Here is a 23063-nt window from a genome sequence, read left to right as displayed (position 1 = left end):
TTAACACCGGACTGAGCCGATAGTGGGTTTACTCTGCGATAACTTCACATAACTTGAATACCAGCTTTCACGATGTCTGACAGGAAGGCACGTCTACCAAGAGCACTGCCTTTCCCAAAATAGACTTGTGTGGCTGCACCGCAGCAGACGTCCACAAACATGCCGTGAATGTCTCCAGTTCATGACCATGTTAAGGTCCAAGCAGCAACACGCCACAAACACACTGTACACGTTCATATCTTTACCTACAGTCTAGTTTTAAATTTCGGTTAAGACTATATGGACACAAAATGTCAGAAATTAAATTCAGAGATATTAAACGTACACATTACAGAGAAAAGCAGAAAATCCTCTTTTAATTAGCTTTTTTTCGCAGCTGAATGTTTTTTTCCAAAATTATTTTGATAACTGAATGATTAATCAATTTTCTGTCAATTGATTAATCCACTCAAGAGCCAGACCTTCATTGTGCCTCTGCATTTGACAAGGTAGGTATGGGTCAGAGGGTTTGAAGAATTAAAGCTGATCAAATTGGAGCAAAACTATTAGTTGATTAATCAATTTGAGTCTTGATTGTTAGCTCTCTTGATAAACTGTTGAAGCAAAACATTTTCTACTCCCAGCCTCTGCTGCTATTAGTCTCATGTGAGAATAAACTCGATATATGGACTGGGACAGAACATGCCGTTTGATATCACCACTGGACTTTTTCCAGTGTTGCCTTACATCTTATAGACCAAATTATTGATGCGTTAGGGTCAGGTATAAAACTGAGGCCCAACCCCAACTGGTTTTCTAATTTTAGATGCAAAGCTACATTTTGCTTTATTTAATCCATTATTGACCTTTACCGCACTTGTCTGCAGGATTCCTGCAGGACACACTGGTCTTTAAAGGGGAGAGTAGGAATGCACTGAAGACATCTTTGAATTCAGAAGGCCTGGAGCTGTATAACAAACATCTTCAAATACTTGTAACAGACTCCACTGCTGATTAATTGGTATGAAACTCAACCGTTGATGTGCACGTACGAAACACAAGACAGCAGAAAGAAGTGCGACACTGGAAAGCCAAATCAAAATAATTTATTTTTGGTGACATTTCATACAGTTCTAGGATTGTGTCTCAAACACTTGGTTGATCCATTACTATATTTCCTTTTGCCACCCCAACCCAAATTAATAGAAAATAACCCAAACATATGGAGGGGAGGGAGGTTCTGAAGGTATTTGCAAGCCTGTTAACATCAACCATATTCTAAAATGATTTCACTTTAACCATGAGTAAGATTCTCTTTAAAAACAAGTGAGTGCATTTATTTAATGATACTAAATCACTAGCTGCTCGTATTCATTAATGAAAAGAAACAACAGCCCCAGTGATTGGTTACTCGTCTTCCTGCATCACTAAACCCAAAGTCAATGCATCAAGTACTCTCGCTCAGCTGACAGACTGTTTATAAATGTCATGTGCATGATTTTATTTTGCCAATGCGATTTCACACAACTTTGGGGAAACCAGCCTACCAAGATTGGGAGAAAAGCTTTGTGCATCAGAATTTAAATAAATAAAAATTAAAAAGCAATACATACAGTGAGTCAAACTTCAAATTCTAAGCCAATCTGTTTTTTCAAAAATTAAAAAAAAGAAAAGAAAAAAAACAAACTAGAAAACTCAACCTAAAAGCACAAAACAATCTGGTGGATACCTGCTGTCAAAAGCCTCCCTGTGTCAATTCAGCACTAGAACAATTACATTCTCCCACACACATTTCCTAGTGAAGGGTTATCACAACATAGCATAGGCAACTACACCTCTACAGCTTCTTCAAAATCCAGTTTCACTGGGCCAAACGTTTCCCCAAGACTACATCATTTAGCAGACCTTGTGAATAAAAATCAAAACTTAATTCTAGCACACTATGTTCGTAGGCAGCTGGCACATAGCACGGGAAAATGTTCCAATTTTCTTCATACCAACGACTTGGCTGCCAAATATCATGTCGCTGTCATCCTCAGCTAACCGCACTCAGTCTATGTTTGACACGAAGCCATTGTTAAGCACGATTCACAGATATAAGCTTAACCTGGATATCCTGTGATGATGTAGAAAAGCCAAACCTCACCTAAACTACCGGGTGCACTGAACAGTCAAATGTTATTATTAACCCTCTTTTCTTTTTTATTTTTTCTCTCCCTCTTGGAAAACGCCACTCTACAACCAAATCAAACATGTAAACAGAGAACCTGACTGATAAACATGACAGTGTTCTGAAGCCATCAGAGTGGTTAGACCCGACACGGTTCAGATAAATGGAGATAAAACTTAACGTGAAAAACTTTGGACCAGGCTAGCAGGTTCACCGTGGCCAACCCAAAGTGGATTTCAGGTTGAAACTAAACCACGCGTCTGACTGCGGTGTACATCAACACTTTCTGATATTCGATTGATGAATCTTAAGCCAATTAAGAACCATTAAGATCAAAATACCACCAGAGAACACATTTCATTAATATACATCAGAGGACCACACCCTCCGGTTTCAGGACAATGGTTCAGAGTCTCTGCTGTAAAAATCAAAAATCATCCATTACATCAATGCAACAGCACACTGTAGCACTTCAATCAAGTTGCTAAACAATCAATGCATACACAGACATCAGTCAACCCTTCAGTCATACTTGCAAACCTAAGCACACAAGAAAAAACAACAAAAAAAAACTGATGTCTCATTGCGTGTTAGTGATATCTTTGTATATGTACATGACATATATGCATGTTATTTTCTTCTTAGTGCATATTGTTCTTGCAGAAATCTATTCTTTGAAATTAAAAAAAAGAAAAAAGGTAGCGGGCCGATTACACGACCCGGCATCCCACCTCTCCCTAGCAGAGCCAAACTGAGACTGCCTCCAGATAAACCGCACTTAAATTCTTTTAAGCATAATGCTGGAGGCCAAAGCAAGATTTTTGTTTCCTTTTCAAATCACTCATCAAAGTTCTTCATGTGTCAATTTGCCCATTGGTCCAGGACGTCCCAGTCTCGTTGTCATTTTTAAAAGCTTTACTTTGGACAAGTCCCGGGGGGGGGGGGGGAGGGGAGAAAGGCGGCTACCATAATGTTGTTGCTTTTATGTTATTCATTTTTATATAATTATATATATCCATGTATATATTCATAATCTTTTTTTCCATTCATATCAAGTTTTTACTTTGGCGATACTGGTGGGATGTTCTGCTCTTTGCCAGTGTGCCTGTAGCCTCCCTGCGGGGAGCTGCGTCGGGCCGGAGGCGGGCGCCTCTGGTCCCGGAACTTGAGGCCCCCGGCGCCTCTCGGGCCGTTGCTGCGGTAGTAGCCTTGAGAGTCACGTTCGCGTGCCGGTCGGCTCTCCTTGCACTCCCATCCCCCCTCCCTGTCGTGGCCTTTCTCTTGCTTGTCTCCAGAACCAGCGCTGGAGCCCGGCTCCTCAGCCTTGTTCACACGCAACTCACGTAACGGCTGGCCCGACGCGGTGCCCGTGGAAGCCGGGGCCGCAGGCGGAGGGTCCTTGGGTGGCCGTTGGCACACCTCGGCATAGCTGAGCTTACGTGGCTCCTGAACCAAGGCAGGGAGAAGGCACAATATGAAAAGAATTTTAAAAAAAAAGGATGTAACACAGACTCGCATTTATACATTAATTTCATGATTTTCCTCGTCCAACCCTCAGATCTCATAATCTCAACGCTCATTGGGGTAGGAGTAGACGTCCTGGACGTTTGGTGGGAAAGGGCAGAGAGAGAGAAAAGACAGAGACACTGAAGAAGAGCGACAGGTAGAGAGGAGGGAAAGAACCAAAGCCAGTCAGTCCACTACCTCACTTCCCTCTATGCGCAAAAAGATCTCATCATCAGGAAGACAACTATGCTCAAGTGCAGGCCGTCATTACAAAGAACCAGATTCTCACCTGTGCGGGGGTGGGAGTAGTGGCTGTAGCCGGGGCCGGCGTGCTGGGAGTCGCTGGGGTGGAGGCCGCGGCAGCAGAGGGCTGAGGCCTGGAACTAGGCACAGGTTGTGTGGTGGTAGGCGGCGGGTTCACGGTAGTCTGAACAGGTGTGCGCGGAGCCGCTTTTGGAGCTGGAGGCTCTGCCCGTTCAACTCTCCTCTCCGGACGAGTGATACTGTCAGAACAAGAGTTTCCGACATTCAAGTTACCGTTTTAGGTTTTAATACAGGTGTTAGAGTTCAAGCACCAAATATCCTGATTAAATTGTAGTTGTCGAGACAGTCTTACCCAGGAGCTGAAGGTCCAACTGGTAGTGTAGCAGGTTTCGCTGCTGCCGGGGTTGGGCTCAATACAGCCACAGCCTCCTCTGCGACTGGTGGTTGTCCTGAAGCTGGACTCACAGTGGCTTCTTTATTGAGTTGTTCGGCCTGTAAAAAAGAAAGGAGGCATGAACATCACACCTACAAAGTTCCCCCTCAATGCTCTGAGTGCAGTTTATCAAAGAGATTTAGAAACTCATCTTACCTTGTCCCTGTACAAACCGCGTACAACATCTGACATTCGGTTTTCCAGCACTGGCTCTCCCTGTGTACTGACCACGCAGCCAGGAAGAGGTGGGAAATTGGTAGCAGCCAAGTCAAACTTGGGTGGCGAAACCTTGACCTCTGCCAACGGAACAGGCCTCTGAGAAACAAAATTGAAATGGAGCCAACGAAACAGAAAGATCACGAGCTGGTTCATTCCTTAAATACAACACAAGAGTTTAAAAACAACATGAAAATTGGTATTTACAGCAATCCGATCGTCTTCTCGACTCCTCCGTGTTCCTCTGTAGGTTGTGCTCCGTCTGAAATGCAAACAAGTGATCTTTCAACAGCGACTCAACCGTCAAGTGTCCCTGATCAAGTCATAGCCAATCAACAGCAGCCATTACAGTCAGCTGAAACAGCTTTACCTTCCACGTCCAGCCATGCCGCCGTCGTCACTGGGATCCTGGGAGGAGGAGAGATGTGAAAATGCTGAGCTCAGGTCGGAGGCCGCCTGGACTGGGGTGGCGGCGACAGGAGGTGGGGGCTGCGGACTGCGCAGTCCAGTCAAACTCTCCAAGGGGACGGGAGTTATAGTCGCTGAGGTCACCTCACCCGCCCTCACCTGGGGCTTCACGTGGTTTCTGTCGCAGAGGGGAAAAGGTGAATGAGATCACGGTCAGCATCAAGTTAAAAACACTCGTAAGGCATACTGGTGACCAGTGTTTCCGTTGCAGTTTGCAACCAGAGTGTTGAAAACATAAAAGGATATCGTGACATTGTCCTTAAAGTACATTCATTAATGTTCAGGAATACTTAAATATGTGTGAAGGTTATTAACATCTTAACGCCTTAATGAAAAATGTTCAGCAGCTCTTACAGCTCAGCAGATCTAATTTAATGTTAAACCACTGTATGGTGCTAGAATTGGAGCTCAAAGAAAACTAATCACAGTGGTTATGAGTTGGGAATTGGAACAGACGGCAATAAGCCTATATTAAAGAAGTGCTATGTGTTTTTTGCGTCCATCAAAATTTTTTTAAATGGCCGCTGAAACATCTAAATGAGTTCAATGGAAACACTGGTGTTCAGTGTGCTGGAGGAATAAGACAGCATGCTGTGTCTTCAGGGTGGTTGTGTAGACATGCGGGGGAGGGGGGGATTGAAGCTGTGGAGACTTTGATGGCAACATACTGAACGTGTGGAAATCTGCAACAAATCATAACCCTGTTGCGAAGACCTGGCAACGCCCGTGTAACCCTAACCCACCTAGACGGGCTGCTAATATCTTAATGCAGCACTAATGCTCTGAGACGGATACGGCTTGAAGAAGACCTCGCAGCGTGAGTGGATTGTACTTCTCATGAGTCTTTGACCCTCAGATCTCATAATCTGAACGCTCATCGGGACAGGAGTGAAGCTCCCGACTTTGGAGGGGAAGGGCGAAGAGACAAGAGAACAGAAAGAGAACAGAAAGAGAACAGATGAAGCAGAGAAAGAGTGAACCAAAGCCAGTCACTCCACTCTGGTTTCCCTCTATGCGCATATTGATCTCATCATCGGGTCCGACTTGAGGTTGTTTCTTGGTGACGCTGCTTTTTTCACTACATAAACAAATTTGTCACATCTTTGTGAGAGATTTAAAGTGTGCGCCGTTAAAGCTCGACAGCTGCCTGACCTAGACTCCACTCCTTTCATTGTGTTTTAGCACAGAACATGTGGTGATGCAATCAGTGACGGCGAAAGCAGCAGTAAAACAATGAGAAAATAACACGGGTAGGTAGCTGTGATGGAGGGAAACCGTTACATGTAATGCAAAGAGGAAATGTTGGAGCCATGGTGGCCATAACTGGAAAAAGCCAGTTTCGGAATCAGATAGCCGCTGCCATTCAATAGGCAAGCCTCCATTTAGGAAATGACACGACAAATTCTAGGATGTCTATTACCTGCCAACATCTACACACAGATGAAAAGGATCGCGGCCGTACAAATGTGACTGGCACAAGGCATTGGCCCCGTTATGGATTTAGTCATTTGGCTGTTGCAGTATGGTAAGAGATGACAGCAGCGATGAAGCTCATTGTACAGTATAGCAGTGGTACCTGAAGGCATTTATTACATTCTTTCTTGAATAGAGGGGGACACTGTGGGGACAGTAAGAAGACAGGGAGTGAAGAACAGTTCCCTGGTGAGGACACGCCATCTTTAGACAAAATGTAACTGCAGGTGATCCGACGTTCACGGTTTAACACACAATGACACAAGTGGTAAAATATTCCAAATAGATTATGCTTATGGTAAAAACAGACTTAGGTTTAAGCCAAAACTAAAAGAAGAAAATCACAAATGGCATTCGGCAAAGTCCTTACCGGTTTCTGTTGAACGGGCGGGTCATATTCAGAGAACTGGAAGCAGTTTTGTAGTGTCCGGCAGAGCCGAATCCATTCACAAAGCTACTGTTGGGAAACGGAGCCTGCACAAGGGGGGGGGGGAAACAAGTGTACGTTTTTAGAACTGAATATTTTAACTCTTTATTACGCAAAATATTTTGTTCATGTCTACTGACAATTCAAATTGCAAGACAGGAATCTCTTATTCAACGTTGCAACAAAGGTGGCAAACAATTACTGCCAGCGCACAACTTGTGGCTTTCAAGGTTTATTGTTTGAGTCACATTTTAAACGATTAATGCTGATGACACACAAAAACAAAGTGAACATGGGGACTGAATGTTTTCTACCGAGGTGCATGGCGGGTGAACTCCAGAGTAGTTGGCATGTCTCACCAGAGGAGTTTCAAAATAGGGTGTGGGCGAAGGCGTCCAGGTGGACGGTACGATGCCGTAGACTGGGTACTGCTGCTGGGGGTAGACGTGCTGCATGTAGAGCGGGGCGCTGTACTGGGACTGGCTCTGGGACTGCTGAGCGTACAGGCTGTTGTCCACGCTACGGTAGCCATTCTTTGCAAAGAATGTGTTGATGGCCTTTATCCTGGCCTGTCAACACGGAAAACCAGGAAAAGAGCAATGAGTGAAATAGCTAAAAACAACTTCACAAAAAGGGTCTTTCCGAAATGACTGGGAGATTTGATTTAGCTCACCATGATGGGTTTTCCCTGAAATGTTTTCACTTCCTCTCTCAAATACTTGTATGCCTGGGGGAGCATGAGGGAGAATCATGAGACAGTTCACCAGAATACTCCAGACACCGAAGAGGAAAGAGCAATTTGAGCTGCATTACCTGTTGAGCATCAGTGTCTGATTGGAATGTGATGTACCAGTTGTTGTTGTGTGCGAACTCGACACTTATCACCTTTGGACAGTTGTCATTTTTGAACAGTGCCTCTACTTCCTGTGAATTACAAACGAAGAATGGTCTCGCACTTCAGGTAAAACATCGACATCCTCACTTAAAAATAATTTCCAAAGACGGCCGGTGTATGTACAAGTTTACCTCAACGGGTGTGGTTTCAGGGACCTCCCTCAGGATGATAATGCACCGCTTGTGATTAGGACGCACTCTCTCTCCTTTCTCGTCCACTTGTACCATAGGAGAGGCTGAGGGAAAATCAAGGTTTATAAATCTAGACACTCCACATATATATATGTAGATCGTTTGAGCATACATCACCCTAAAATATCCACTTACATCTCAACACATCTAAGATGAGGTCCATGTCAGTGGTGAGGACCTTGATGCCCTCCATGCTGGCTATAGTCCAAATAGGGACAAACTGGTCACTGTCCATCTGGGACATCAGGTACAAATCCTTTGAGAGGTTTTCTCTGAAACACAAAACAGATCCATGTAGATTAGCCTTCTCTTGACTTGGAAATAACAAGTCCACTTTTCAAATTCTACAACATAGAAAAGGATAAAAGGTGGTTTCAGTGCTCGTCTCTTACCTGGAGAAATAAAACTCAAGCTCCTTCTTCAGAGACTCTCGGAGATTCTCGGAGGAGATTTTAGATCGCTCTGCAGTTTTGGAATCCACTGAGAACCAAAAACAAAATGTCAGCGGTAATACAATGCAACTGTTTTAAGTCTTATGTTTTATAATTGACGGGGCTGTCGTGTCCTGAGTCGATGCCAAGTCAGCACTTCAAACGTATGTGACGCCAAACCAACGCAAACAGATTCTGTTTGCGTTGAAACATGTTGAGCTACTTCATTACCTTTAATAAGTAGCGACATGCAAGCCATGCGAGTACTATTAAATAATGAGTACTGCTGAGCCTGTGAAAACAGGTATACGATGTGTTAATGGCTGTAGATATGCAACTCTGAACTCAAGACACTTTCCCATACAAGGAATTTCTAATAAAATATGTTTTGTTGTGGGTAGTGTAGGATCCAGTGTCCTAAGAACAAAAATTGTTGAAGTGTCCCTTTACTCATCTCATGTGAGCGGTGACAACCAGTCTGAAGGCTTGAATGGATGTTAAACATCCTCAGAGTCAAACATGATTTACACGTGAACATGGTGGATGAAAAGTCAAATAACGGCATGGGTTAGGTGTGGCCAAACAGCCTCCGTGTTCTAAGTTTCACCTGGCTGCAAGACAAATGTACCTTTGGGGACAATGAAGATAATTAAGAACCAGCAGTCTGCAGGTTTCCATTCATCTTACCCAAAGACTATACCCACTGACTCAGTGACCTTGTGACTTAGACCCCATCACATCCAAACTAAAAAGAGAATAAATGTAATGAAAAAGAATACTTGCTTGCGGTCACCATTGGAGTGTGGAGATGACTGCAAGTGACGTGACTGACCTGAGGTCCCTGTGGTGGACTCAGTGGGGGAAAAGCCCAACTCTGGGTCCATTCCATTTACTGCTATCTCAGCTGTTGCTGTGGAGCTGCTGTCATCCAGGGCCGTGAATCCCACCGTGTACTGCTTACCCCCAGCAGACGAGGGCTCAGAATAACCTGCGAACGAGGTAGAAGAGTTTATCAACAAACGGAGCGATATTGTTCAGGGCTGCTTCACCCGTCTATACGTCTCCCAGTTCTCTGATACTTAATTAGGCTGATTGACGTGTAGCTCACCCTCACTGATGTCTGAGGGGGGCCAATGAGGGCTGTTGGTAACGGCTTCGCTGGGGGCCACAGGCATCTCCTGCCACACCTTGGCATTTGGGTTCAAACCGGCACCCTTAGAGGTGACCTTCAAAGCAGGAATAGCAGGATCAGGCAAGTTCCATATTCATAAACATTAAAGCAGAATAAAGCGTAAGACATATTACACAGTCACCAAAACACAATGTAGACAATAGTGTGCATGCAAAGCTGGCAATTATGAATATAAGACTGCTGTAATTTGACAGTTTGTTTATATTTGAAAAGATTTGAATGTGACTGAGACTCCGATGAGTCTGAACTAAGATACTTTTACCCAGACCAAAACGTAGCTGTTCAAACTAACTCATCACATTTTCAACACACTACAGTACCTCGTATGGTTTCCAACTATCCAGTCGAGCCAGTAAAACTTATTTGGTTGTCAATACAAACACCTTGAGTTACTTTTTATATCCGATATTGAGCATCTTCAATGCATTAAATAAACCTAATCGTGTAAGATCCAATGTCCTCATCTATGACCATCAAGGTGGAAATCTGGTGCGATGATGATGTCTTCATGGAAATGGACTTGGAAAATATAAACGTAACGAACAATAAAACACTAGTTGCCTTATGCCGCAATTATGTTTTAACAGGCAAACAAAACACTTAACCTTCAAACCAAGCATGGACGCCGGCATCCGCCGGCGACCGCGATGCCCTCCCCTTCCGCTCGTACGGCTTATTTCCGCAAAATAAGTCACAAAACATGGCCATGTTTGATTTCCCAGCATGCCCCAAATCCTCATCTTTGCAAAGAAAACATCTATTTTCTTTCATTTCTTATGGATTTTGTCACAAACTGAGGCCGAACACACAGTCTAAAGTCGCCATAACCGCTGCAAGTCGGATCTTGCAGCATTTTGACGGAAAAAGACACATTACAGACCACACAATGTGCTAGCGGATGTTACCAGGGAACTAGTGCCTTCAGAAAACGCTAGTACTTATAGTGCAAGTGACTGTTTCTTACGTAAGCCGTAAACCAACGTATAACAAGTCAATTGACTGAAACGTGTTTGCATACATATACACATATATATATATATATATACATACACATATATACACACACACACACATATATATATATATACGCCGTGGCAACTAATTCGGAACCAGAGAAGTACAATGAAATATGCCACAGAGGGCCTCATGATGCCCTGTAGACAAAAGAGGCTATTACCCCGTTGACCTCACGATTGCATGATGATTACAAAAGCTTTGAGTAACCACAACGAATGTGTAGTAATACATGTTGATTTATCAACATAGTGGGTAGAGTACATTGTGTTACTTTCACAAAAATAATTATATTTTTGATGCGCACTAAGGATTAGATCTGACTCTCCATATCAAAAGGGCTCTGGACTGGCAGGAGAAACCCTGAGCCTGCAAAAAGCTGTGGCCAAGAATAGATCGCATACTGTACATATTAAGGCACACAGATATTGATGTGAGCCAACTGTGAATTATGCTTTACTCTTATAAAAGGGGGTTGATGACACATGTACACTGCATTTGAACCACCACTGGCTGTCAAATTGACCAACTTCTTTTTAACATTGTCACTTGCAAACAGACCCCCCCCCCCCCCCCCCCTGCAGTAAAAGCACTCTGCCTGACAAGTACAGCTGCCGGTTCCATTATACATCAAGACGCTTCTCTCCAGTTTAGACAAGAATGGACGTTTAGGCCTCCGTGTCATTTACAAGAACGCGAACATTTATGAGGCGTGCAACTTGACACAAGGTTACAATGCATGCTTGTGTGTTACAGGCCGTGGCAAGCCAAAGCAATGTCAGCTGACTGAGCTGCGCAGCACAGGCCAGGTATTTGCAGTGCATGTCACTGCGCTAGCCCAGTTAGCTAGAAGCACGATTAGCTAACAGGTAACATCATTAGAGAAGGATCGTTTACCCGTCGTTCAATAATCGAGGCATCGATCACATACATGACGAAAACAACTCAATCGGTACCCTCCGCTCCCAATACCACTACCGCCATCCTACAGCGGTGTCGTTAACTTTAACTTATAGGCTTATGATTACTCAGCAAACTACTTCATGAGCTTGCTCGTCACAGTGGCTAAGCTAGCTAGCTATCAGTAGTGGTTGCAGTGGAGAGCAGGAGAACGATGAGTGAGTGAAATGACCCGCCTGCACCAGCTTCAAGTTAGTCACGTTAATTAGCCGTGCAAAGTGCTGCCGTATGTGTTGTGCCGGAGATTATTTTCGCTTGATAATTATTATAACCCTGCGATTAAACACTAAGACAGTGATCATGCAAATAGTGAGAAAGTTAAACTGAGAACGATAATCTTAAAATGAGTCTTGGTTGCGTTAATTTTAGCCGCGTCTTAATGAATGTCGCTCGTCGCACAGAGGGGGGCGTACTGGGCTAACAAGTCCCCAAAGAGCAGCAGTCGCCTAGCTAGCGTGCTAGCTCACTAGCTAGAGAAGGCCTCACTCACCATGCCGCCTGACCCTCCCTCGCTCCCCAGCGGAGCCTCGTCCTTCCCACCAGTCGTTGGTCCGGGATCAGCCTCCTCCAGCAGCTGCGGCGGCTCTCCGCTCTGATCTGAACTCATCAGCTGCTCCTGACTCACTTCCACTCCGTCGCGTTCTCCCGGCTTCCCGCCTGCCACCACCTCCTCCTTCCGAAATCTCGCCTGGGTTCAGCAGTCAGTCTGGTTCTCTTCGACTGGCTTGGCAGCAGCACTCTGAAATTAGCTTACTAGCTAGCTAGCCAGCAAGCAGGTGTGCTACAGGCTAAAGCTAGCGACCTAGCTTGATATGAATCAACGAAGCGAGCTAACGCCAGCTAGCTCAATGAATCAAACTTGCACGCTAAGATTGTAATGGAATAAGCGATGCAAAACCATGCCTCTTCTCAGACCACAGTCCCCGCTGGCGTTTCAACAAATATTTCACCACACACCGGCTTTGTGAGGCGCATTCCTAACCGGGCGACCGGAGCGGACACTGGGGACACGCACCCTTCCTCAGCTCAGGCACACAGTCCGCCGACGTCCCGGCGGCCACCGCGAGTTGTCTGTGACCTCTGCGGAAAACATTTCCTTTTCCGGATCCTCGCTGTAGTTTTTTTGTGATTTTATTTTTACAGTATGTTGGCGTAACAGATACCTTATTATAATATGTATTTCCTGAGCAGTACCCCATTCAAGAGTACATATACGAAGACTTTAGCTTTTTTTTTTTTGTTGTTGTATTTATAATGATGAAGGGTCAATTGCACCTACTTTATTCTAAAATGTAATTATTAAAAGCGAAATTCAAGCCAGCCTGAGAGAAGATCACGGAAGCCAACCTTTATTTAATTTCCTAATTTCAAACATCCTTCAAGTCAATTTATATAATTTAGATCAGGTGTATTCAATTATTATTTCTGACTGTCAGACATTGTTTCTGTAAAATGTAGGCTTCCTTTTGTATCGTAACCCTTGTGTTGTCTTAGGGGTAAAAAATGACCCGCTACTATGTTTAACAGCATAGGAAACCCCCTTAATGGTCTTTTTTCAACTTGAAATTCAATGACTTTCCTAGAATGGTATTTCTGGCTGACAGCGTCGGAGCAGTGTTGCACATTTTATGGCTAAGAATGCGTTTCATTTGCCATTCTGTTGCCTGTTAAAGAATATGCCACATCCAGAGTGAGTAAACTTGAGCCAGAACATGTTCGTGTTAACTGATTTAAATGCACACTGTTGACTCAGAAGTTATCATTCTACTACTACTACTTGCAACACAATTCATATTTGCTGCAATGAAGTGTAAGTGGACACAAAATATGTTTTTTTGGATCAATATTCCCATAATGTTTTCAGCTTTTGCAGAAAAAAACATCTGCTCTCACTGTATTTTGTCTGGTTGTTTGTCACACACATCTGTATGCGTTGTGACGACCCCTCCCTTCCACCAGGAGTCTGTGTCCGTTTCTTCTCCGGTTGTCTTGCAGGATGTTGATCAGCAGCTAACGAGCCCCACCTGAGCCTGCTGGGTTGGTCCCAGCTGTAAAGGCTGCCCCTCTTCTTTGGGTTCCTCTGACTCCTGTGTGGAGGACCTGGCTGGCTGCTGCCTTGTTCTGAGTGTTTATTTAGTTGGCTGTACTTTAAATAAATGTCTATTTATTCCTTTTATAACTCGTCTCGTCTCCCTCATGTTACGACTTTTTGAGCCGGGTCGTGACAGCGTCTCCTAAACACTGCAGCATGTTACAAACCTTTATTTGTGAGTAGTCTATCAGCATTCTTACTGTACATGTAGGATTCTGTTTGAAAATGAATAAGATTCTTATTTCTCAGAACAATTCACATTCTGCTCCATTTAACAAAAAGGACACACCATTACATTTTTGTAAATATATCTTTAATTAGTTGCTTGATATCTGGTATCTGATTCATTGAAGGTGTTGAGGGATGGGAGAGCTACAGAACATCACTGCAGATTGAGCCTTTTAACTGCTTCAATGATGAGAAAGGATAAGACAGCAGCTCCTTTACCAAAGAATGTGGACAGGTAGTGGGACAAGAAAAATACTGTGTACTGAAACATAGAAATTGCCTCGCTCTGTTCTTGGGCGCAGACTGAGTCTATTTCCCGAGGGGACTCTTGATCACATGCTCCATGTCGGCGTGTTCGGATGTGTCTAGTTTGATGTCGTACTTGGCCAGGATTTTCATGATGGGCCTAATCTTCAGCCACCACTGTGTCTTGGGGATGCGGTGCCTGCATTCATGATGAGGATTCATCATCATAATAACCATTAAACATGTTACAGTACAGTAAAATATATATCAAACATGCATCTTACTCAAGATCTGTGTCTTCCTTCAGTTCAGAAAGAGGCTGGAAGGTGAGCGCCCTCTTCCTCATGCCCAGCACACAGGCAGAGTCTGGCGTGTTGGCGAAGATGCGACCTAAAGGACGCAGGAAGTGAAACAGTTCATTTAAATCGTGTTAATGGTGGAGACGCTATTCAGACAAACAACATCTTCCGTTCAAGTAGGTACAAGTACGTTAAAATTATACTTGCAGCGAATGTACTCGGTGACATTTCACCACTGCCTGTTGGTATTATATATTCTCAAAACGTGCAACGGATACATTTGATTTTAGGCCCACGTACCGTGCCTGTAACACTCCTTGAGTTTCTCACTGAGCCACAGAACAGACTTGGCACCCATCTTTGTGCCAAAGTTTCTGTCAAAGGGTGTTGGAGTGCCCCCCTGTAAATAAAGGACAGAAAGGTGCATCATCGACCATGTTGCAATTTAGCAATCTATTTCAAGTGGATGGGATGCTTCGCTGCATGAACAGACCTGCTGCATGTGTCCGAGGACATTCTTACGGCAGTCAAAGACGCCTTTGCCCTCCTCAGAGTACAGGTTGAAGATGAAGTCGGTGGTGTAGTTGGCATTTGAGTTCTCGTTCCTATTGTAGAATGAAAAGTGAGAGATTGTTGTACTGTTATCTAGAAGGATATAGAATAATAGACTGTTTCCAGAATATGACATAAGTCATGAGGAGTTGTGTCTTGAAGGTACTAAACACCTTAGAGGGGTTTAACTGTGTAATTTGGTCAAAAGGGGAACCTGGAGGAACTCACATTTTGAATTCATGATTAAAATGTTATAAAGCAAATGTTAGCCATTCTGTTGCCTGTTAAATACGTCCAGAGTGAGTAAACTGGAGCCAAAATGTGTGTTTTAAATGCCCATATTGTTAACTCAGAATTAAGCATTCATATCTGCTGCACATTCAGTTCACACCCGACTGAAAACCAACCTGAGAATCAAACCTCTCTTCACTGTTGTCTTCATCTTGTTCAAAAGGTGCTCTACGTTCACCTACAGTCCACAGATCACAATCAGAACACATCACTGTTTAAAGGTGCAGAGCGTCTTGCAACTGAAAACTGGATAAACGGGTCCTAACATCAACTCACCTCCAGGTCTTTGATGCTGAATTTCTCCTCATAGATGTAGGCGGCATCAGCCCCAGCAGCCAGACCGGCCATGGTGGCCAGGTAGCCACAGTATCCGCCCATAGTCTCAACGATGAACACGCGGCGCTTAGTCCCGGCTGCAGACTGCTTGATTCTGTCGCAAGTCTGCAGAAAAAAATCAAAGGAGAAATTAATTTAGCTGGATTTGTTTTTGTACATATGTGTGCATATCTGTTGTTGAGGCACTGACAGCGGTGATGGTGTTGAGGGCGGTGTCTGCGCCGATGCTGAAGTCAGAGCCGGGGACGTTGTTGGAGACGGTGGCGGGGATAACCACCATGGGAATGCACAACTCCTCGTATTTCTCTCTGGCCTGAACCAGCTCCAGGCCTCCCACATAGGCCTGCAGCGAGGAAGAAGATAAAGATGTCAGATAGATGCAGTGCATTTTTGTTGTTGATCAAACAACGCTGACATAACTACTGGTTTTAAAAGAGAAAAATAGCTGTCACATCTTTACCTCAAATCCACCGATGATCACTAAAGCGTGGATGTTGAACTTGGCAATATTCAGGCTGATTTCCTCCAATACTTTACCTGGCAGAGTTCTTTGGGAAACGCAGATGAATTACACAGTGAAAAGTGTTGTGTTATTGAAAACAACCCTCCCAAGCCAAGTCTCCACCGACTGCCTCTGCTCTGTTATGTCAAAAGCTGTACCACTTAAAAAAAGAGTAACAAGTTATGTTTTACCTCTTGGTGCCCAACATCGAGCCTCCTTTTCCAGTCCAGCCAGTCACTGAAGTCCAGGTGATGGGTTCAATCTGTAGTGAGAAAAAAATACTGAGTACTGTACTTTATACTACAAATATTAAAACATGGACGTGTGTGTGTGTGTGTATATATATATATATATATATATATATATATATATATATATATATATATATATATATATATATATATATATATATATATATATATATATATATATATATTCACTGGAATAAAACTCCTATATATATATATATATATATATATATATATATATATGACACTATTGGTAGAGTAGCATTTGTTTTACTTAACTCTGAAGATTTCACCAAATCATACCACAAGGAGGTCTGGAGCAAAGAGGGAAATGTACACTGACCTTTCCGTGAGCCAGACCGTCAAAGCCGTCATGGACAGCCAACATGTTGTGGCCCTCGATGAGGCCAATCCTCACTGCTGAACGGACGGCAGCATTCATACCAGCGCAGGGAGCGCCGATGTTCACGATGGCCATGTTGATGTTGCTCTGGTCAGTAAGAGAGAAGAAGATGACAAAATATGCTGGTGTAAACATTCAAATAGTTCATTTTATAAACAATAATCTTTATAAACGGTGGTAAGAGTCTGGCTTAGAAAATGGCCGGTCCTTACCTTAACATCTGGAGGGTTGATGTGAGCCAGCAGCTTGTATATGTTCCAGTTGTTCTCAAAACTCCTGCACGACATAACTAAGGTTGAGTGTTGATAACTCAGAGAAATACACTCTTTTCTTTTTTGAGAATTTGACTAGCGGTATCAATCTGTTATAGAATTGAAGTTTTTAAATCATTTTTCTACTTTGTTTTATGCTTGTACTTTATCCTCTTTATTTTCTCTGCTCAATGCATTGATACTGCTTATATAAGCCCAGAGTGCACCACATAATCATCATAGATTTTTACAGTATCTAATTTAAATGAATTAATAAAATCGACCAAATAAAAAAAATATTATAAATACATTAAATATAAATGATGCATACAATGTGGTAATAATTCTGTTTCCTATGTCTGTCTACGGATTATGAATTAAAAATAACATTTTATGATGAATCAATTGAATTGTTTATTATGATTGCAATCAATTTAAGAGCGAAATACTTACCTTCCTCTGAGCTTGATGGCATCCTCAAATCTGCCCTCAGCCATGGCGTTGGTCACATCTTTGGTCTGTAGCAACGTGAGCGACAGAGAGTCAGTGAGAAGTCCCTCACTGTAACGCCAGTGCACATGCACATCCTCCAAAACAAGGAGAAAAACACCCTAAAACACAGGAACTAAATATTTTCACTTGCCACTTGCACACACTCCATGAGCGGCAGTCTGACTGCCTGGTTCCCCGACAGGCTGACGACACAGGCAGGAGTGTCTGGGGTGGCCTCCAGCAGCGCCATCACCGCCTCCACACCCATCCTGCTGCCCTGGACGACACACACACACATCATCATCAGGTGTGTGTGTGTGGGGGGTGTACACTGTTCTTTGTATTTGGTGTTTTAATGAGACACTTACCAGAATTCTGTCAAAGGCGGAAGGTGTTCCTCCTCTCTGCACGTGTCCAAGAACAGTGATGCGGGTATCAAAGCTGAGCCTGTCAGTCACCAGCTGGGGAAAAAATGAATCCATTGTTAGTATGGCCCGTTGTCTGAGCAACTTGGATTAATACTTTACTGACATTGGGGAAAAAGAGCTTGCCTTCTTGATCTGGTCGGATGTAATCGGCTTGCCATCTCTGCATATCGCACCTTCAGCCACAATGATCACATTCAGACGAGAACCTCTGGCCCTTTGCTAGAAAAACAACAGAGGAAATGATACACTGGTACATTCTGAATGATATTTTTGCGGTGTTTAGAGCAGGCATCTCCATCTGCAAATAAAAACACACACATACGTCTGCCAGCCTCCTACACAGGTGGTTCTCCCAGTCGTCATCTGGTGGCATCTCTGGAATGAACACCCAGTCTGCACCGCAGGACAGCGCCGTCACCAGGGCCAGGTACCTGCAGCCGCACACACACGATAAAATCAATCATGGATGTTGATATAAACCTATTGATATAAACCTATTGATAAATGTGTTTATTATAACAGCGAACAAAGTGACAAATATTTTATTTGTATTGTGACTAAATATCAGTAGGTGAACATACTAAAGTAGATTGAGAGCAAAAATATATTATACTCTGGACCGCTGTTTACTACATACATGCACAACACACACCCACACACACTTAATGAACCAAGCAACCAAGGTACCGACCCACAGTGTCTGCCCATCACTTCCAGGATGAACGTCCTCTGGTGGCTGTGGATGAGATGCATTTTGTACAAATGAGAAGAGGAATTGTCAATAACAGTAAAACAAAACACATTCACCTTTCTTTGCGCACTCAAAGGCAGTTATTTACTTGACTTGATGCAGCACTGTATTCTGTCCTGCATACTTCATGTGTGCTGCTCTTTGCTGCTGCAATAATCTTGTTGAATATCAAAGTGAATCACTGTGTGCATGGAGGGAGGGTCGCAGTGATGTCTGACCTCTGTGCGGTAGTGGTGATGGCGTCCACCACCTCGATGATGCGGTGAAGGGCGGAGTCAGTGCCAATGGTCATGTCGGTGCCACAGAAGTCGTTGTCGATGGAGCCCACCATGCCCACGATGTTCAGGTGGGAAGATGTCTTGGCTTCTGTGTCTGTAATCTTACCTGCACAAATAACAAAACATGAAGAAAAAAAAACATAAAATGCCCGTATTTCTTCCTTTACTCACAGGTGCTATCGCTGTTTTTAAGAGGAATAGCGTTATAACTGAAGTCGTTTCATTTACCTCGCTGTCAAAGAAGACATATCTGATTTTGGCATTTTTGGAAAATGATTGTATATGCATGGTTTATTTGTTTAGATACCTTCTAAAACAATTTGTCCCATCTTTAATATGATGTATTAGGAGAGTACTGGCTGAGATTGTTGCACAGCTGAGGGGATGAGGCTGAAGGAGCCATTATTATTCTCGCAGCCACACTACGTTTGTCTCTTTACCATCTTGGACGAGGTCACTCAGCAGCCCGCTCCACTCAGTCCTGAAATCGTTGGCTCCAGTCAGACTGCCGTCGCCTCCGATCACACACAGGTTGGTGATGCCCAGCTTCACTAGGTTGCAAGCTGCCTTCGTACGACCCTCTCTGGAGCGGAAGTCCTTGCAGCGGGCGCTGCCGATGACAGTACCTCCCTGACAAGTGAAGAGGAGAAGGTACTGACACACAAACATGTTCTGGCTTTGAAGGAAGCAGAATGTAACAATGATTGCTGACACAATATTTTCCCACAACACTTACCCAATGTTACCCCTTAAATAAATATGAGCTGATGCTCATCAGGGTGGCTTTATAACACTGTGGAATGAGACTCATTAAGATGCCGTGAAGTCACACACTTCATGACTCTCAGCATGTTATTCCCTCTCCACTTGCCAGGCCTCTTTATTTATACAACACAGATGATTGAAAGAAATGTGAATCACAGGCTTCACAGTATGCATCTCCATCATCTCTCAGCTACAGGGATGAGGAAGTCATTTAATATCATCACTCAAAAATGTTACCAGCGCTTCACGGCAGGAAATGTGGAGGATGGTCTTGAGTCCAAGTGGAGTCAAAAGGTTAAAGGATCAGTTCACCCAAATTACAAAAGGAAAATCCATCTTCTCTCTTACCAGTTGTAATGTCCAGCCAGGCTGATACGTTTCACTTTTATCTAGTTTTTGATGCACCCGCCTTCTGCAGCCACCGGGATACAATGGAGGTGAATAAAATGTTGTGCGATAAAGAAACACACCAGCGGTTCAGTACATGTTTATGACTTATTATGCAAACACAGCTGCTGCAACAGTTTTAACTGTAATTTTTCAGTGCCGTGAGGAGCACAAACGAAATCCCATTCACCTTAAGTATTGCTGTGGCAGAAGAAACTGAACCAAGACTAAGATGTGACAGTCTGAGAAACCTTTACAATCTTTCTATAGCTTAATTCAACTCACCAAAGGTCTTGCCATGAAACAAAACCCTTCTTCATTCTCTCTTTTTTACAGTTTTTCTCTCTTTGTGTCTTTGTTTCTGGTTTGTCTTGTTTTATTATTCCCGTATCGACGGGAGTAGTTTGTGTGCTGTGTAAGCGAACTGACCCTTTAGAACACTACGAACACGACACGATGTATTCGCTCACCAGCTGAAGCATCATGGACACACTCTCCCATGTGGCGAGGCGAATGTTGTCTCCTCCGTCCACCAGACCCTGATAGCCCTGCAGCACACGTTAAAGATATTAAAGGTATTATTCCTGATGCACCGGTTAACCCTCACTGCTACAAAACCCTTTTCTCTCTTTAGGGGAGATGACCCAGGTGAATAGGATAAAAAAAAAAAAATAGAAATACCACCATGAAAACTTCCCCAGATGATTACTTACATTAAGGCAAATGTTTTCTGTATAACAAGTTTTCTGAAATGCTGTTTAAATATGCAAATGAGGCATTCTCTTACCAAATATGTGCTAATATGCATACATTTAGAGAACAGGAATCTGAACATTTGATAAAAACCAGGTTCAAAATTCTTGTTTCATTTTGTTAGCACAAAATAGCCCAAAATCTCAAAATTGAACAATGCATGAAAAACAGTGTTTTATCCTGCAGGGTGTCTCCGCTGAACGTACTGTAGCCTTTACGCAGTCCGTACCTCATGAACAAAGTAGACTTTGGCTCCGGTGTAGAGACCAACTCTGACTGTGGCTCTCACAGCAGCGTTCATACCTGAGACACACAAATGAAGGAACGTGATGGCTGAGGTCACATCATAGGAGAACGTCTTACTCGGGTTAACACTTCCTGTCAATTATCAGCTGAACTATTAACCTTTAAGTGACCTGTCCATCGGCAACAGATGAGACAGAAATAGCCAAATGGAAAGGACAGCAGGGGGATTTATGGGGCTGTACGTCTTGTGTACCATGCTGCCCCTGGATGTCCAGTACACTAAATGCCACAGTGTGATCTTGTGTTGTGGCAGCTTGGCATGATGCAGCTCTTGTTTCACCAGACAGCAGCTGTGGATTTGGGGGGGGGGGTGTTCTCTCCTCCATACCAGAAAAAGGTCAACGCCACTAAAATTAGCCCCAAAGATGTGAAAAAAGGGACCGCTTGGGAAGATAACACAAAGGGGTTGGAGTCAGGTTTGGAGAGAGAGATCACACAGGATCACGAGATAAATGTGAGACATCATTGATGGAGCAATTTCCTACAGGAGCTTCATGCCAGTTTTTAAAACAAAGGACAATGCAGCCTGTATGGATGATATCGTAACGAACTCAGTTTAAACTTGACTTATAAAGTATATACACTCTTGTATGTACCACACAGTGTATTTTGTGCATTGTCCGTCACTTGGAAGGAGATTTTAAGTTTTGCTGGATATCCATCAAACACTGGAGGTGTTGTGAATCTTTCTTATCATGACAGCCAAACATTTATCAACCGCCAACAACTGGCCTTGACTGTGCCACTCTGACGTGCTGGGAAAATGTTGCTTACCCTTTCTGTTCTTTGACTCCTGAACGGACTTCAGATGTCACGCGGAGCACTAACATGATACTTTATTGGCCCCAGTAAGATGTTGGAGGCTTCTTCCAGATGGTTGGGATTCAGCGTTGTACTCGGACACATCAGCAGGGAAGATGCTTTCACACAGATTCATTTTGTGTTTTGACAGTTCAAGACTCTGCTTACCTTGGGCGTCTCCTCCTGATGTCAGCACGGCGATGGAGCGGCCAAGCCCCATCTTTGTGGGGTCGGTGGTTGGATGGAGATCTTTGGCCATGATTCCAGAGGATCGGGGTCAGACAGCTGGACACGACGAAGGGAAAGAGAAGGAGAGAGAAGAGAGCTGCTCGTCCTTCACTCTCTGCTCCTCAGGGAGGCACCAGTGACGGCTCAGGCTTTATAGACTACTGTTCCCAGAGCTCCCTCCCACTGACACCCTCCACCACTCACTCACAACTCTACTAAATATACCACCTGCAGGGGACACAGGGAAACACAATGGCACATGGCCCTCATGTGACGGGAAACTGTTTGAATGCATTTCAGATGAATTATTTCCAAACAATACGAAAAAAGTCACAAAATATGAAACGTTTTGGTTTATTTTGTCACTTCTACACATGACGTTAGCTGTAAGCAGCACATGTACTGTACTGTATGTAGTAGCAATACTGCCTTCCCTCTAAAATAGGATACCGTGTCGCATGACGCTGATATGTGCACCTTGGGGAATGCAAGGCAACCTTTCATATCTCGTTTCATGCTATAAAGATGATCTTTTTTTTCCACATCTTGAATGCTGAGCATTACATAAGGGACTTCAGGGAAAATAACATTATCAGGCAAAGAACGTGGGGATTTACAAGAGACAGACTAAAAAACTGAATGATTGAAATCAAAGTAGCAGAAGATGATATATCCCGAGTAGGAATGCAACGAACGATTGCATTATCGTAATCAATGCCAATTACATGTTGCAAGAGCTCAAGGTAACATCATCAAGTTACATGTTTCAACAGTCCAAAATGTTTTATGATTTAAAACAGAGAAGAT

The 23063-nt window shown here is 43.6% G+C and overlaps 2 protein-coding genes across 3 annotated transcripts; both read right to left on the bottom strand.

The window, feature by feature from the left end:
* Nucleotides 1–1070: 1070 nt before the first annotated feature.
* Nucleotides 1071–12641, bottom strand: larp4aa (La ribonucleoprotein 4Aa). 2 transcript variants are annotated; one of them, XM_079274009.1, is made up of 17 exons: nucleotides 12110–12641; nucleotides 9562–9679; nucleotides 9286–9441; nucleotides 8415–8502; nucleotides 8158–8294; nucleotides 7963–8066; nucleotides 7750–7860; nucleotides 7610–7663; nucleotides 7296–7505; nucleotides 6880–6983; nucleotides 6613–6654; nucleotides 4939–5154; nucleotides 4776–4830; nucleotides 4509–4667; nucleotides 4272–4411; nucleotides 3945–4158; nucleotides 1071–3595 (listed from the first exon to the last, which is right to left on the bottom strand). In XM_079274009.1, the coding sequence occupies exons 1-17, from the start codon at nucleotides 12224–12226 to the stop codon at nucleotides 3209–3211; spliced, it is 2412 nt and encodes an 803-aa protein (XP_079130135.1). In that variant the 5' UTR covers nucleotides 12227–12641; the 3' UTR covers nucleotides 1071–3208. The 2 variants fall into 2 exon arrangements, with proteins under 2 accessions (XP_079130135.1, XP_079130136.1); XM_079274010.1 differs by lacking the exon at nucleotides 6613–6654.
* Nucleotides 12642–13990: 1349 nt separating this feature from the next.
* pfkma (phosphofructokinase, muscle a) lies at nucleotides 13991–22392 on the bottom strand. The gene is made up of 22 exons (XM_079274063.1): nucleotides 22197–22392; nucleotides 21151–21224; nucleotides 20639–20716; nucleotides 19457–19646; nucleotides 18957–19122; nucleotides 18679–18723; nucleotides 18310–18418; nucleotides 18111–18206; nucleotides 17928–18020; nucleotides 17711–17836; nucleotides 17521–17585; nucleotides 17029–17092; nucleotides 16757–16903; nucleotides 16357–16427; nucleotides 16124–16211; nucleotides 15854–16006; nucleotides 15604–15768; nucleotides 15444–15505; nucleotides 14978–15089; nucleotides 14785–14884; nucleotides 14470–14575; nucleotides 13991–14384 (listed from the first exon to the last, which is right to left on the bottom strand). The coding sequence occupies exons 1-22, from the start codon at nucleotides 22285–22287 to the stop codon at nucleotides 14249–14251; spliced, it is 2337 nt and encodes a 778-aa protein (XP_079130189.1). The 5' UTR covers nucleotides 22288–22392; the 3' UTR covers nucleotides 13991–14248.
* Nucleotides 22393–23063: the final 671 nt, after the last annotated feature.

This window comes from Melanostigma gelatinosum (genome assembly GCF_949748355.1).
Source record: "Melanostigma gelatinosum genome assembly, chromosome: 8".
Taxonomy (NCBI): domain Eukaryota; kingdom Metazoa; phylum Chordata; class Actinopteri; order Perciformes; family Zoarcidae; genus Melanostigma; species Melanostigma gelatinosum.
The sequence above is the reverse complement of the archived record's forward strand: the minus strand, read 5'-3'. Positions and strand labels throughout refer to the sequence as shown.

Coding starts and splice junctions, on each gene's coding strand:
- larp4aa (XM_079274009.1), bottom strand. CDS start 12,226: ATGAGTTCAGATCAGAGCGGAGAGCCGCCGCAGCTGCTGGAGGAGGCT. Junction 8,067..8,157: donor CATCTTAGATGTGTTGAGAT/GTAAGTGGATAT, acceptor ATTTTCCCTCAG/CCTCTCCTATGGTACAAGTG. Junction 7,506..7,609: donor TTCAGGGAAAACCCATCATG/GTGAGCTAAATC, acceptor CCGTGTTGACAG/GCCAGGATAAAGGCCATCAA.
- pfkma (XM_079274063.1), bottom strand. CDS start 22,287: ATGGCCAAAGATCTCCATCCAACCACCGACCCCACAAAGATGGGGCTT. Junction 21,225..22,196: donor ATCAGGAGGAGACGCCCAAG/GTAAGCAGAGTC, acceptor TGTGTGTCTCAG/GTATGAACGCTGCTGTGAGA. Junction 18,724..18,956: donor ATCACCACTACCGCACAGAG/GTCAGACATCAC, acceptor TCTCATCCACAG/CCACCAGAGGACGTTCATCC.